The sequence below is a fragment of the Adiantum capillus-veneris genome, chromosome 28 (genome assembly GCF_014529385.1).
Source record: "Adiantum capillus-veneris isolate H3 chromosome 28, ASM1452938v2, whole genome shotgun sequence".
Lineage (NCBI taxonomy): Eukaryota > Viridiplantae > Streptophyta > Polypodiopsida > Polypodiales > Pteridaceae > Adiantum > Adiantum capillus-veneris.
This window is the reverse complement of record NC_140958.1, coordinates 114,261,547-114,276,791: the sequence shown is the minus strand read 5'-3', so window position 1 is coordinate 114,276,791 and position 15,245 is coordinate 114,261,547. Positions and strand designations below refer to the sequence as shown.

General features: G+C 48.8%; 1 protein-coding gene across 3 annotated transcripts in view; it reads right to left on the bottom strand.

Moving 5' to 3' along the window:
• Positions 1-490: 490 nt before the first annotated feature.
• The window catches only part of LOC147421127 (uncharacterized), a 56,958-nt gene continuing 42,203 nt past the window's right edge, over positions 491-15,245 (bottom strand). The window contains exons 2-3 of one of the 3 annotated variants that reach the window (XR_015186916.1): positions 4,213-5,745; positions 491-906 (exon numbers count right to left, since the gene is read on the bottom strand). Coding sequence is in view for 1 of the 3 variants with exons in the window: in XM_086504025.1 (XP_086360151.1) it covers positions 899-906; positions 1,439-2,885 (1,455 nt within the window). In the remaining 2 variants the exon portion in view is untranslated. Of the gene's footprint in view, positions 907-1,438; positions 3,178-4,212; positions 5,746-15,245 lie in introns of those variants that run through there. The other 2 variants (XR_015186917.1, XM_086504025.1) reach the window with 2 other exon arrangements.

The following is a 15,245-nucleotide window of genomic DNA, read 5'->3' as shown; positions in this document are numbered from 1 at the left end:
GAACAATCCCAAGAGAGTCAAAAAGCAATCCTTGATGATGAGATATACCAACCAATGTCTCATCTAAAACAATAAAGATCATATGTGACACAAATATGAATAGTTAAAAGTTGTGAGAAATCAGCCCATTAAGATGAAGAAATTGTCACATGCAACAAATAAAACATGACTAGCTTGTTTAGCATGAAGCTCCTGCCTGGTTTTGGTTGGCTTAACCAAAATGATCAACTCCTTTCAACTCCCCCTATTTTGTAGGGAGCGAGAGTACAGCCACGCATCTTTCCCTTTCCAATCTCCCCTCTTCAAAAAGTGCACTCAATGCAAGGCTATTCAACGAGCATGTTAGTATTTCTACGACACCAAATAGGTTTTTTAAACCATCAAACTGAAATGATAAAAATGGAGCTCGCGATTTTAGTTATATCCCAAAAAAATATAGTGCTATGGACTCGCTCTTCAAACCAAAAATTAAGTCAGAGAAAGTGTCAAGAGTTGCAAAGAGGGAACTTCATTAAGGTTTCAATCATGAACAAACTTTTTTAACTTTAGCATAAGATGATTCTGCTGCACTACCCTCAATTTTAGGGTAGAGCCATGTTACATACTTGCTCCTCCAAAAGCAAAAGCTCAATACAAGGCTTCTTAGCCTATCTCTCCGACATGAGTAAACCATTTATGGTTTACAAAACCATAACATACCCCTATCCCAAACCTATATACAAATTTCATTATAAACCCAAGATGTTAAAAACTGCATAGTCTGGTAAACCATTCTGGTATACAAAACTACATGTACTCCCTTGTCCGGAGTTATGTACAGAGCTTTGTCAAGGCGATCATTTTGTTGGAATCAGCAGTTTATAAAGTAATTGTTGGAATCCCGTTCTGATATTGCTCTTCAGTATCCTGCATAACAGGATCCACGTCGTTTAGCACGCTGGTTGATAAAATACTCTCTAAACCTTTTACCTAATATTGCATGAATAGAAAGAACATTTCATCAAACATTCCATATGAAAGGGGTGCACTAATGCGCACACACACACACACACACACACCTGCATATATATGTACACATGAATGGATATATCCATTTCCCTGATATTTCGACGACTACACACGTATCCAATTGCATCTAGAGATGATCTGTTCATACAAAATATACACCTACATTATCTACACAAGCATACATACAATCGCATTGAGGAGTGATCTAGTTCATACACATATATGCACCAACCTTATCTACACAAGCACACACACAAAGAACATTGAATTTATTGGCACTGCCTTTCGACAGAAAGGGAGTGTTAATGCAGAGGCTTTTGTAAAAAGGGCATGCTTTTCTCAAACCGTGCCATGTGGGTGCAAAGAGATGGTAAGAGGCCTCTCTCTCTCTCTCTCTCTCTCTCTCTCTCTCTCTCTCTCTCTCACCCACCTGATACATTGGCAGAACTTAACAAGCTCTCAAAGATTTGGGCTCTGAGACCCTTTCCTGATTCTACGCGCTCCAATCGAGGCTCACCCCCATCTTCGTCGTCATCAAAGAAGCAACCCCCTTTCATCGTCATTTCATCGCTATGCCTACGCCTTGTGGCGGGTGTTGCTTGGGCAAAATAATGTCCAGCTAATGCCTCCCCAGAGGGCATTGATCCCCTACCTTCTTGCGAGATCGACTCTCGATGCTGTACCAGATCTACCTGCCTCAGTAACCTTACTAGATCTTCGATTTTTTGTGTTGCATTTGTTGCCGCCAGAGACATAGCTGACTGTGATGCCGCTGCCGTCTTCGACCCCTTCGGCAGTGACGCACCCGGAAGAGAGAACAGATTACTTTGCCTCTCCAGCAACATGTGGCTGTTTGTGGGCATTGTTGCTGGGCTACGGTTGAATGGTGAAGGCGGCTCTGCATGTGGGGACGAAATAGGACTAATGGAAGGCGAAAGATTAAATGGAAGGGACCTTGGCGATAAGCTCGGTCCATTGAACGCATCCTTTCTTGGCGAGGACAAAACCGGCATAGAAAGAGACTCCGAAAGAGGCGATAAACAACCAGACAAATCGAATGCCTCCAAGGAGCTTTCCGCAGAAGTCGAATAAATAAATGCGGACGATGGTGATGAGGATAGAGAGGAAGATGCAGGAGAGACCAGTCGCAGCTGGTCTGGAGTATGTGCAAAGAAACATATGCGCCGTCGGCAGCCTCGGCCATCCTTGCATGGCTGTGTCCGATAGCGAGTAGGGTGAAGCCAACATTCAAAGACTCCATGTGCCATATCACAAGAGTCTCCCTTTTTGCAGCTTCCTTTCTTGTAATCAGCACACACGACCCCCGAGTAATGGTACCTTCTTGGGTCCCTCCGCCGGGCTCTCTCGCCTGGGTGCGCAAACGGACATTCAGTCCAGTCATGGCTTCGCCCACTCATGCATCTTCTCACTTTGAATTCATATATTCTGAATTCATCTCCAGAATACATGTCATATTGCAATGCATTAGCCCCATCTTTGTCAAAATTTGAGGGTAGAAACTGCCGGAGAGCCGATAGGGCAGAGAGGGTTGTGGGCGATGCACCATTGTAGCTGAATTGAGCCGCACTCGCAGGGGAAAGCTGCATGAGGAAGTCTGAGTCATACAAACTTCCATCCTCTTCATACATGTCTGGCAAGGCATTCACATTGAGGCAAATTCCATTCGGCCGGCGAAGCAGTGAGGGCTGTGAAGGGGACTTGTCTGCATCGTCACTGCATTCAGGAATGGGCGGTCCTGTGAGCACAGGAATGTAGTGTCGAAGGGGCGAAAGCATCATCGATGGAGAGAAGCGATACTGTGGTGGTGTCGCAAGGGGGCAATTGAGCTTCTCATCTACAAGAATGGCGCCCGGCATGCTGGCGATGCAATAAAGAAAACAGAAATGGGGCAGAATTGCAAGCTCATGAACAGCAAAACAGAAAAACAAGCAGAGGCGGATGCAAACGGGGAATCGACGGTAGAAAAGCGCAGAAAGCAGAGTGGTTATAAAGGAGGGATCCCGGGTACAGCCGGTCAGTCTAACCGGCTACCTGCTTGCGTGGCACTAAATGCACGTGTTGCTCTCTCTTCGTGATAATCTAAAAATCTCATCACTCACTTCCTTTTTTTGTAAAATTTTCAAACCTGCAAGCGTGGGCCCCGCGTGAAATCCTCCGCGTCTATCCGATAATCTTGCCTTTGAATGGGGCCCACCCGTCATGGGCTCCTTCGTGCCTTCAGCCTTCAGGCATCCCCCCGCCCCCTATAGAGAGAGAGAGAGAGAGAGAGAGAGCGCTGAAGAGTGGACGGGCGGGCGCGCGTGGGGGTGGTGGGGGGACTATAGAGCATAGGCCTACTGCAAATGGAGACAGAGAGAGAGAGAGAGAGAGAGAGAGAGAGAGAGAAGCACACATGTGTGTGTGTGTGTGCGCGCGCGCGCGCACGAGTGTATGTGAGAGAGAGATTTCTCGTGCCATTTTGGCCTCATTCCAAATCCAGCACCTAGTTGCTTGGATTCAATCATTAGACTCTCTACTTTCTAGTTGGAATGTAAGACCCCATACACACCTAATAAGGGGCCCTCTCGCTACACGACTCCTTCGACCCCTCTCGCTATGCGGTCAGAGCCCCATCCCACCCAGCAGATGGGGCAGCTCGAAGTGCTGCAAGGCTCCGGAATCGAGGTCTCGTCCAGCACTTAAAATGGCTACTTACACAAGCACCTTCATTACCCGTATCACCTTCTACGAAAACCAACGTGCCAGAGCACGATTTTCACGCCGTATTTGCTACCTGTGTGACCTTGTTTGAAACTTACAGCATGACAATGGTGAGCCCCTACATCCCCTTTAAGTGCTCAGCGGGACTGGGCTCTTACAAAATGTCTGCACCTTAATGCCGCCCCCTAGAGAGATGCATCACTTCGGAGGGAATCTTGCTCATGCTCTCTAGCTGCTGTAAAGAAGCTCCATTTTCTCAGATTTTGCATCCCAAGAGCTTGACCAACAGGTTTCTTTTTTATGAAACTCACCGTGTGGAAGCCTCGTTACAACAAGTCCTACATACACAAGCGTCCATGTGTGTGCACGCAGATGACAATATCTTGGATGCACACTAGTCCTCTCTACACATGGATGAGCAGGAAAAGAAGCCCTTTCTTTTCGGGGGTGGGGGTGGGGGTGGGGGTGGGGGTGGGGAATTACCTTTAGGAAATTGAGCTCCACCTCAATTGAAGTGGTGTGCTATAAAGGGCAAGTGGATTAATCGTAAGACACATGAATGATATTATAGAGGGACTTAATATGAGTGTGTCCAACCTGTGGAAGGAGAAATCTGGAGGCATGGGCATTGAGGAGGTTGAAGAGACGAGCGATGATTCATTGATGGCCCTACTTTATCAAGTGAATCAATTATTCACTAATCTCGCTTGTCAATGTCAGCCCTCGTACACACCTCGATAAAGTTGCTTACCTACTACTCATAAAGTTGGCATAGTAAAAAGCATGATATACAGAGATGCCAAAAAAAGTTACAATACATATTTCAACCTGAAAAATTCCTTCCACATCCACAACTTTGCCACAATCACGAACTACACCTTGCCGGTGAAGTTACAAGAGGTTTTCAAGAACCGCTAGGAAGTGGGCATCAAAATCCTTTCCAAGCGGACGTCAAAATCCGTGAGGGATTATTAACTAAACTGAATTTAACAAGCTTCGAGAAGAAACCAGTGACAACAAGAGTGTCATCCTCACTTAAAAAGACAAACAAACATACTGCACCTTGTGTTACCTTGATCTGTTCATATAGAGTACCTCTACTGTTCAGAGTTTTAGCTACCCTAATACCACAGACCTGAATAAGGAGAGATTACAAAGTCTACCTGCCATAGATACAAATGTGCCTCTATAAAAGGTCAATTGACATGGCTCTCCTCTTTAAAGAGCCAACAAAACTTCTGGCTGTTGCGCGAGCGTAACAAAGTTGATCTCATCATGCTTCAGCCTGTATTTCATACAAGTTGAGCTTTACGGGGCGTATCTTGCTCGCAAAAGCACCTTCCATCCACATACCCAAGAGAGTAGACCTCAGTTTCTCGATTAAACAAGCGTTGCAGCTGATGGTTGAGCAGGACCTGAACCCGTCAGAAAAGAAAGAAGGCCGCCCGTTGATTCCTGTTCATCAAGAAACAGATCGTCCGGAACCTTGAAGGCTCCATGTACAGCCACCAGAAGAGATCCAACCAATAGAGCAGAAATCAGCAGCGATCCCACATTGGTCAAGAACACCACCACAATCGTTAGCACTGTCATTATCGCCAAAACTTCTCTTTCACTAAAGGGTCTATTGAAAAGAACCAATTGCTCTGTCCGATACAAATAGAGGAACATCCAAGCACCCAAAAGAATGCAAAGCATGAAAAGCGAAACGGGGTGTGTCACCAGGCTGAAACCCACAACTGCCAGCAAAAAGAGGAGGTAGTTCATACGGAAGTATCCCCAATTCTTGCGCACTCTATTCGTTGCCTCCCCAACTGAGTCTGGTTTGGCAAAAGAGGAGCGATCAAAAAGTTCACTCCATGGTCGCCGGTGAGAAAGAGCAGCTCTCGATGCATCGGATAATCGAGACCAAATAACACGGGCAGCTGAAGTTTGGGTTGTAGAGGCCACATTCCCAGATGATGGAAGACTTGCCATGGCAGCTTATGAGAATGTATTCCTCACGCCCTAGTGAACCTACAGGACAAAAACATTCAGCTCAAAAAACATGCCAAAAAATCCGCCCATGACTGAGTAAAATTAATACGCAAATATAAATTGGTACTTCCTCAAAACATAATTCTTATATTAAGGGTCAAACAAGTATTTTACTTCCAAATAACTCCCCTCTCTCTTTATTATTTCAATCTCATCAAAATGAAAAATTTGTTGTCTTTAACCTCCATTCTTATATTGTGGTCAAACACGTATCCTACTCCCCTTTCTCTTTATTATGTCAATCTCATCAAAATAAAAAAATTGTTGTCTTTAACCTCCATTCTTAGAAAATGGGAAAGAACTATGACAGTAGATATTATATTTTATCACCAGTATCATCTTCTGTTCATCACAATCTCCCATCTAAGTTGTCACCATGATAGACTTGATGAAGCCAGCAAGAATAGAAAAAGGAATGGTCAAAGAATTATATCAATAAATTAATGGGAACTTGTAGCCGGCAGCACCAATCTCAAAAAACAATAACCCCCTGAACTTTGATAAAACTACCAAGAGCTGGAGAAAGAGAATCATATACAGAGATAAGCCCTACGTCGAATTCAGCCGGATAAGATGCTCATCTATGCCTTTACATTGTTTTCTTAGACAAGGTGGAACCATACGTAAAATACAATACGTATTCAGTACGTAAGGTACGCAATCCTGTATGGATTGAGGTTTAAGGTACGTAAAAATATGCACCATTGGGTGCTCGCTACTGCTAACACCCCCCTGCGCCTGCGCCATCCCCGCCCCCCCCCGCGCTGCGCGCTGCACTACCCGCCCGCTGCCCTCATGCGCCACCCACCCACCCCCGCTGCCCTCTTGCAGCCGCCACCCCCCCGCCTGCTGCCTCTTGAGCTGCCGCCCCCTTGCCCACCTTATCCCCCCCCCCCCCCTTCCTCTTTCCCGAAGTTTCCCTGCAATTGGCTCTGGCAGCATTGTTCTTGGACAGTGCTCGGCGTGCTCGATTGCAGAGTTTTTTCTCCGTCCGCTTCTTCGCCACAGCAGTAGACACAAATGGAGGCTCCAACTCCGCCACAGAGGGACTCGTCCGAAGCCCCCTCGCCCGACCCCACTAAGCCCACCATTCGACTTGCTCTTTCACCGACAGAGCAAGCAAGCCTAGCCGCAGAGGTAGAGCGCTTGCAGGCGACTTCTGTCATCTGCAAGATTCTCGACACCTGACCTAGGAGAGGAGAGCTGCGTGACCTTTTACAGGGCCGCCTTCTTGCAGAGGTGGGCAAGATCTTGGACGTACAGATACTCGGACGAGGTTACTATCAGATCGAGTTTGAGACCTCAGAGATGGTGTCCAAGGTCATCGCCATGAGTCCATTGACCATCTGAGCAGCACGAGCCCACTTTCGACAGTGGAGACATGATTCGACCCTGCTTCGGATGTTCTAGTAGAGGAGGCAGACATCCCCATCTCCGTCTGCTTTCTGGGTTTGCGGAGGGAGTACTTGCCACTTTTGTCCACGATAGGCTCAGCCATTGGGACTGTCCTAGAGACACCTCGCACGGCAGCCTCAGTAGCTGCCAAGGCCGCTGGTATTCCCTCAGTTCGCGTCTTGATTAGGGACACTCACACGCTCCCGAAGGTCATTCTTCTACCTCAGGTGAGTGGGGGTTGGTTTAGACAGAGTGTGGAGTATTCGGGCCTCCCGAACCAGTGCTTCATTTGTCAACAGATGGGCCATCTTGCGAAGGCCTGTCCACGGAGGAGGCCTCGACCTACACCACAGACTCAGCCCCAGCTTGCAAGGGCTTGCTAGCAGCCACAGACAGAGACACAGCGCACACATGCAGAGCCACCCTCTGAGCCTGGTGCTCCAGCGGAGGAGGGATTGCAGCAGGTCCGTGGTCGACAACGGCAGGGGCCACAACGACAGCCTGGCACTCAGAGTGGTCCTCAGGCGCCTACCCAGCAACAGTGGGTTCCCACGGGGAACCGGTTCGGTCCTCTTGAGCAAGATGAGGTCCCTGCTCCAGCCCCCACCCCAGCTTCACCACTACAATCCCTCCCCCCCCCCCAGAGTTCCCCCCCTCCTCATCATCCTCTCCCCCGCCTCCTGCTCCCGCCGCCTCTTCCCCCCGCCCCTCTACCTCTGCCGCTCCCCCCCGGCCCTCTTCTCCACCTCTTCCCCCTGCTCCTACTCCCCCCCCTCCCGCTTTAGTTCCACATTCGACCCCGGGGGCAGGGCCTCTCCGACTGCTAGGAGATCTCTTGGCAACGCCTTCGCCACGAGTCGCTTGGCGAGAGAGGGATAGCCTTTCTTGCAACCCCCTCCACAGGAACAGACGTCTCCCCTTGCAGCTATCCCTCATGGTCTGACGAGCATCGACATCCGACGTTGATGGTACTTCTTCGACTACGACTTTACTCGTTTTCTCGCCGACCCCTCAACAAACCATGAGGCAGCCTGCTTCAGGGTCCATGTTCTGTTCCTTGCAGCTAGGGGGACAGAGGCCTTGGACTCAACGGTTGGCTTCTCCTTTCCCCTTTGCGGCAAGGACCAGACTGAGTGGACTCTCGACTCAATGTTGGGATGGTTGCACACACAGGTCCTAGAGTTCTCTCACCACATGGGAGAACTAGGAGTTACAGACATGCTTCAGACTTTGTGGCCATTGGCCAAGTTTGCGGTGACACCTCCAGATACTGCAAGATGTAGACACATTGTGGTTTACTTCTTTGCGATACACAGTGCTTGCCATGCTATGTACACATTCATGAGGACTCCTGGACAGAGGAGGTTGCTTTACGTACGGCTTGCTCTGCTTGGGCTTGGGCCAGGCACTCGTTGCAGCCACGCCTATCTAGAGGATGCTCGGATGTGGATTATTCCCCATCCAAGCCAGCCTCGAAGTAACCCGTTTAGCTACTGCGACGCATCTGTTCTCTCTCACTCCAGTGCAAGGACTTAGTGGGCCCCAGTTTCAGCGCAGCCGACTGCGTTAGGAGCTTCAGTGCCGCCTTGTGGGAGGAGAGATTGACCTCCTTATGCTTCAGGAGCACCATCTGTGTGAGAGCCACATTAGACGTTGTGGTCAGCTCTTGCGTGGACGATATGATACTTTTTGGTCAGCTGCTTTTGGACCTAGAGGCATCCAGGGTGGGGTATGTATGACTATTGCGGACTCTTTGCGGCAAGCCATTGTGGGTAGAGGGATTATTGTGCCAGGCAGGGCTCAGTGGATTACTATGCAGGTTCAGGGTTGCCTTGTGGGCTTCCTGAACATCTATGCGCCCAATGTGGCGAGTGCTCGAGCAGAGTTTTGGTCACAGATAGTTGAGTCTCTGTCGCACGCAGAACACTTGTGTATGGGGAGGACTTCAACATGTTGGAGGACCCTTTTAACAGGATTGGTGGTAGCCATGCTACTGTGCATGGAGTTGAGTTGGCAGCTTGGGAGAGGTTTTGTATGACTCTGAGGGTCTCGGATGTGTGGCAGCACTCTAGTTTTGTGAGGCCCCCAGACAACCTAGCCTTCTCTCATTCGGACCGCAGAGTGGGAGGAGTGAATCTATCGCGGATAGATCGCTTCTACACTAGTGACCATTTCAGTGACTTGGGAGGGACAGTTGGCATTCTCGCAAGGACTTCCTTCTCGGACCATGCACCAATGATCCTCACAGTGGCAGACAGGCAAAGGAGTGGGAGCACAATGCTTCACATCCCAGAGACGGTCTTGCTGGACTCTGCACTCAGAGAGCGAGTAGAGGCTCTCTGGACAAAGAGCTTGAACAGGCAGGATTCTCCTGCTGACAGCGTGGCCTCAGGACTAGCTCAGATTAGTTGTTTCTTTCTCCAGGAGTCTTTGGCTTGCCGGGCTGTAGCGAGAGAGGAGCAGCAGCGTCTCAGACAGGCCATTGCTTCGCTACAAAGGATGCAGGAGCAGCATCCAGACAATCCCTGGTTGAAGGAGCAGCTATAGCAGGCTCGCCCGGAGCTTGTTAGCACAGAGGAGAGGCAACATGAGTTTCCTTTCCACAGACAGGCATCTCAGTGGACACAGGTGGGCGACAGAGTGACTGCTGCTTTTTTTGAGGTAGTGGGACCTCGGCATTCGCATGCCAAGGTCAATCAGTTGCGGAGGCCCGACAGGTCAGTTGCTTCTGAGCCCGAGGATTTGCGTGCAGTTGCTACTGACTTTTACCGTGAGTTACTGTTTGCAGAGCCTCAGTCAGAGCGTCAGGATGCATGCAGGGAGCAGGTTTGGGCACAGATGCCTTGTCTTGTGACTGAGGAGATGCGTCAGAGGCTTGAGCTGCCACTTCAGCTTGAGGAGCTGAACACGGCTCTTAGGACCCTCCCCCGTGGTAGCTGTCCAAGTGAGGATAGGTTGACTTCCAGTTTTTTCTTGGAGTACTGGGACCTACTTGGCCCAGATCTCTGTAGTGCTTTTCAGTACATTTTGCACACACGAGTGATGCCTGACAGCATGAGTGAGGGCTTGATCTACCTCATTCCCAAGGAGGGTGGCTCCTTGGATGATATTCGACAGTGGCGCCCCATCACCATCTGTCACGAGGACGTGGCAGTTATTAACCATGTCACAGAGATGTGGCAACTGCTAACCTTGGTTGTTGGTTTCTTTCCAATGGGGTTTATTTTATTTGTTTAAGACCCTCTTTTTGAAGTAGCAAACGGTCGGACATTGTATGGCCAATGTGAACGGTAGATTCACCCGCAGACGGGAAGTGGTCGGCACTGGAATTCGTATGGTAAGAGGATGTCTAGGCTCAGAGCAAGATCATATAGGTCCCCCCGTCGCACTTAGCAAGTTGGTGGATGCTAGGAAGTGAACTCAATTAAGGCGTAAAGTCAAGGTGGGACTTCCAACAAAAAGTATGCGACACTTGGGCCACATTGCATTTTTGGATGCGGTCCCAATGAGGATAGATGGTCAGAAGACCAGTGGGAGCCCAACGGAAGCATCTCCTAAAATTTAGGGAACTGCTATTTTGGGCCGTGAAATGTGTTCGCGTCATTACCTTCGGTATGACTAGGGGAACACTTTATAACTCTGCCGCGAAGTCAACTGACGCGTCGGTTGGGATATTTTTTAAGCGGCGAACCCGAAACGGGAAAATGCTTGTAAATGCGCCAAGTGTCACATTTTCAGGGACTTGCCTCTTCCAGAAAAATGGGCGCTGATTTTTAAGCTGGGAGAAGCCTCATTTGCAACCTGTCACAGGTTAAGAGCTATGGAGTGCTTTCTTTCCCTCTCATGTACAGTGTGGTGCTAGGAGTGATGCCCTGCACACTACACACTGCTCTCTCTCTCCCCTACGTGCAGTTATGTGATGCCCCACAAGAGGGCTACTCATTTGACTGATGTACAGTTGTGTGGGTTCATGCTTTTGTGCTGAGGCAAGAGCCTCCTTGAGCAGGAACAGGGGTAGCTAACTGCTGCTCCAAAGCAGGCACTGGTGAGGGTCATAACCTCACCGTACAGGTGCAAAATCAGCGCTGTGTATGCGCTGTAAATTCACTGTTTTTCAGCCATACGGACGCCAGGATTATTGGGAATCGTGCCCCACTGGCAAAGGACAGTTAGGGGACTGTTTGGGGCTGAAAACAGGGCAAAAACCAGTAAATACAGCGTGCTGAATTTACTGTTTTTGGACAGGAATCAGAGGGTATACGCCAGTGCAAGCGAGTTCAAGCAGGGGAATTGGTTTCGCGCAAGTTTTGGGGCTGTTATGCTGCCGAAATTTGGCCAAATCAAATGGTATCTAGGTGGATACACGTGAAGGATTCCCAGGACCTTACCTTGTAATTTACCCTCCTAAAGAATAAAGAAATACCGAAAGGGGCGCCAATTTTGGGGCCTACAGGTTGTCGGCGTCTGCTCGGAGCATTCTAGCTTCCGAGCCGTGTGTGAGTTGAAGTGTTAATTCCCATTACAGGTTCTCTTTGCAAAGTGCTCTGTGTGTGTGTATAAAGTAAAGAATTTCGGGTGAAAGCCAACGCCTACCGCCCTACGGGCCGGTTACATGGTTCCATTGCCGGGATATCAATCACTTTTTCCTCAAAGAGTGAGCCTGGATTGTTCAGGGTAAAGACACACATTGCAAGAACGCGGGGATTACACTATGACCGACAAGGGGAAGGGAATTATGGAAGAGGGTTCCTCTCCAAAGGACAGGCAGGAGATTCCTATGGTTTTTGAGATTGGCGAGAGCTCACGGCCACGTCAGTCTGTACCTCCTGTCAACGTTAATGTCCCTCCAGTAGTACAGGGCTTTATGACAGGGCAACTTGAGGATGATGCGTTTAAGACTCAGTTAGTTGCCGCGGTGAATGTCTTTTCGCAGCTGGTGCAAAATCCGAGGTTTATGGAATTCTTGCAAGCGCCACCAGTGCAACAACAAAATAGGCAACCTACGCCGCGTACGGAGCTTGTTGAAGCTCAAGCCCAGGTACTTCATGAGGCGCAGGAGGAAAGGGAACACTCGCATGTTGCGGAGTCGGGGGCTCCAAAGCAGGTTACTCCCATGCTTGAACAGGTGGCTAGAACGCCTATTCCACAGGTTATGCCAGTTCAGCCCGCCACCTTTCAGAGCCAGCATGCTGTCTTGAATGGACAGGGAGCTGGATACCAGGCTATGCAGTCAGTTTTTCCACCACCCACGGTACATCCTGGGTATTTCGGGGGTGGATCAGTGTTCCAAAGTATGGCTGGTTATGCGTCTGGAAGTCAGCCGTACATGCCAAGAACAGTGTTCGGGGGTATGCAAGGCATTATGCAAAACCCCATGTATGGTAGTATCGGCATGCAGCAAGGTTTCCACTGTAACCAGGGCCAGTTTGGGGTGCCACAGGGTCATTTTGGCATGGCTGGTTTTTCTGGACAGCAGCCAGATATCCCACCTCCGACGCAAAATGTGAATGGCCAACACGTGCCGATCATGCCCAGTACAGTGCCCATGTTGCAGACCATCCCGTATGACAACTTGGGGGCACTAGAGAAGCCGAAGGCTTACAAAGAAGGTGGTGCAGCGGTAAAGTTCAGTACCTTCAGTGGTTTCGAGGATAAGACAAAGGCACTCACTTTCCTCCAGCAGTTTGATACAGCTTATGCGGGAGGGAATTTTACAGAGGCCTCGAAGGTCAGGAAAGCTGCCACTTTCTTAAAGGACAATGTGCTTACGTGGTGGACGACATTGTTAATGCAAGGACAGGCACCCGCAACTTGGGTTTACTTCAAGCAAATGTTTGCATCTTCTTGGCTATCAAATGAATTTGAAGCCGATGTCTTGACAGATTGGCACCAGCTTACGGCAGCTTCGTGCAAGAGCTTGCTGGAGTACAATAGGAGGTTTTGTAAAGCATTACTCTCAGTGACCTCCTACAGATTTGTGCCACTGACAGAGCAGATAGAGAAGTATTGTTGTGGGTTGCCTAAAGGGCTTCGCGATTACTGTACAAAGAATAGAGTGGCTACCCTTACTCAGCTTATGGAAGTTGCGAACACTGGTCTTGCCCTGTTGAAAGGAGAGGACAGTGGATTTCCGAGCAGTGATAAAGGAGGGCAGCAAAAGAAAAATTCAGCGAAGAAGCCCTTTGTGAAGACGGCTCCTGATGCGTCACAGGGGTCTGAACAGGCCACCAAAGACAAGGATTCAGCTGGGACTTCTGGAGCGCAGGCAAAGAAACAGAAAAGGAAGCCTTTTGTGCGCAAGTCGCTCGAGGAAAAGAAGGTCCTAATGGCTGAGAGCAAATGCTTTATATGCGAGCAGCCTGGTCATATTTCTATCAATTGTCCACAAAGGAAAAGGCCAGCTGACTCAGAGGATAAAGAAGACCAGAAAGGCAAGAAGCCAAAACCCACGGCAGGTTTAGTGCCAGACATGGTGGGTGACAAGCCCAGCACAGATGCCAGTGAGTTATGCAGGGCATGGGGTAAAGTTAGAGATCAGACGGCACTCATCTTCTTTGATCCAGGTGCCAAAGCCAACTTTATCTCACCAGAGTTAGCTATGAAGCTCGGCATCAAAGCTGAAGAGATAGGGTACACAGCAGAGGCAGGGTTGGCATGTCCTGGCCACTCAGAGTGTGTTACTCCCATCACTGTAACGCCTTGTTGGGGATCCCGTGGATGTTCCGAGTGCATGGAGTCTTGGATGCCTACAACAAAAAGATCACTGTACAGCATAGGGGCAAAACTCACATCTTGGATGTAAAGCTTAAAGGAGAGTCAGTCCCTATTGTATCTGCTTCTGCTATCACTTCTGTAATAAAGAATCATCTTTCTGTGTACTTCATTTTTGCACGTGATGTCTCAGATAGTGATCAGTCAAATTTATCTGTGTTAGATAAAGAAAGGTCAGCATTTTTGCAAAAGTTTAGTGACTGTTTTTCTGATTCATTACCGTCGCAATTGCCGCCAGAGAGACCTAAGGACCATCGGATAGATTTGGTGCCAGGGTGTAGCCCACCAAATAGACCTCCCTACAGGGTTAGTGCGGTGCAGCAGAAAGAGATTATGGGCCAGGTTGAGGAGTTATTAGAGAAGGGGCTGATTCAGCCTAGTTCTTCACCCTTTTGCTCCCCAGTGCTCCTAGTGCAGAAGAAGGATGGCTCATGGCGCATGTGTATTGATTACCGTGCGTTGAATAAGAATACCATCAAGAATAGGTTCCCTATTCCTCGCATTGATGATATTCTCGATCGTTTAGAGGGTGATGCAATTTTCAGCAGGATAGACCTGAAGAGTGGGTACCATCATATTCGTATAAGCCCAGAGGATGTGCACAAGACTGCGTTTAGAACGACATTTGGTCTTTATGAGTTTCTAGTGATGCCGTTTGGGCTAACAAATGCTCCTGCCACGTTCAACAGAATGATGGACCGGATTTTCCGCTCGCATCAACAGTTTGTTGGAACATTCTTCGATGACATGATTGTGTATTCGAAGAATGAAGAGGAGCATAGGCGTCACTTGACCATTGTGTTCGAAGAGCTGCGCAGTCACAGGTTACTTGTCAATCCTAAGAAAAGCGAATTCTTCCTTGAAGAGATCCACTTTCTGGGCCACATAGTCTCAAAGGATGGTGTTAGAATGGATCCCGCAAAGGTCGAAGCTATCAAGACATGGCCAGACTTGAAGACTGTGCACGATGTCAGAAGCTTCTTGGGATTGTGTTCCTACTATAGAAGGTTTATCAGAAATTTTGCAGAGATAGCATCGCCTCTTCACGCATTGCAAAAGAAAGAGGTCACTTTCAGATGGACCCAAAAAGAGATTTCAGCTTTTAGTCTCTTAAAGGAAAAGTTGACTTCAGATCCAGTTATTGTTCTGCCAGATCTCAGGAAGTCATTTGTGGTCCAGTGTGACGCGTGTGGCAGTAGCATCGGAGCAGTGCTAATGCAAGATGGACGGGTAGTAGCCTATGAAAGCCGAATTTTGCAAGGGCCAGAGAGGACTATGCAAGTCTATGAGAAAGAGCTCTTGGCCGTGATTCA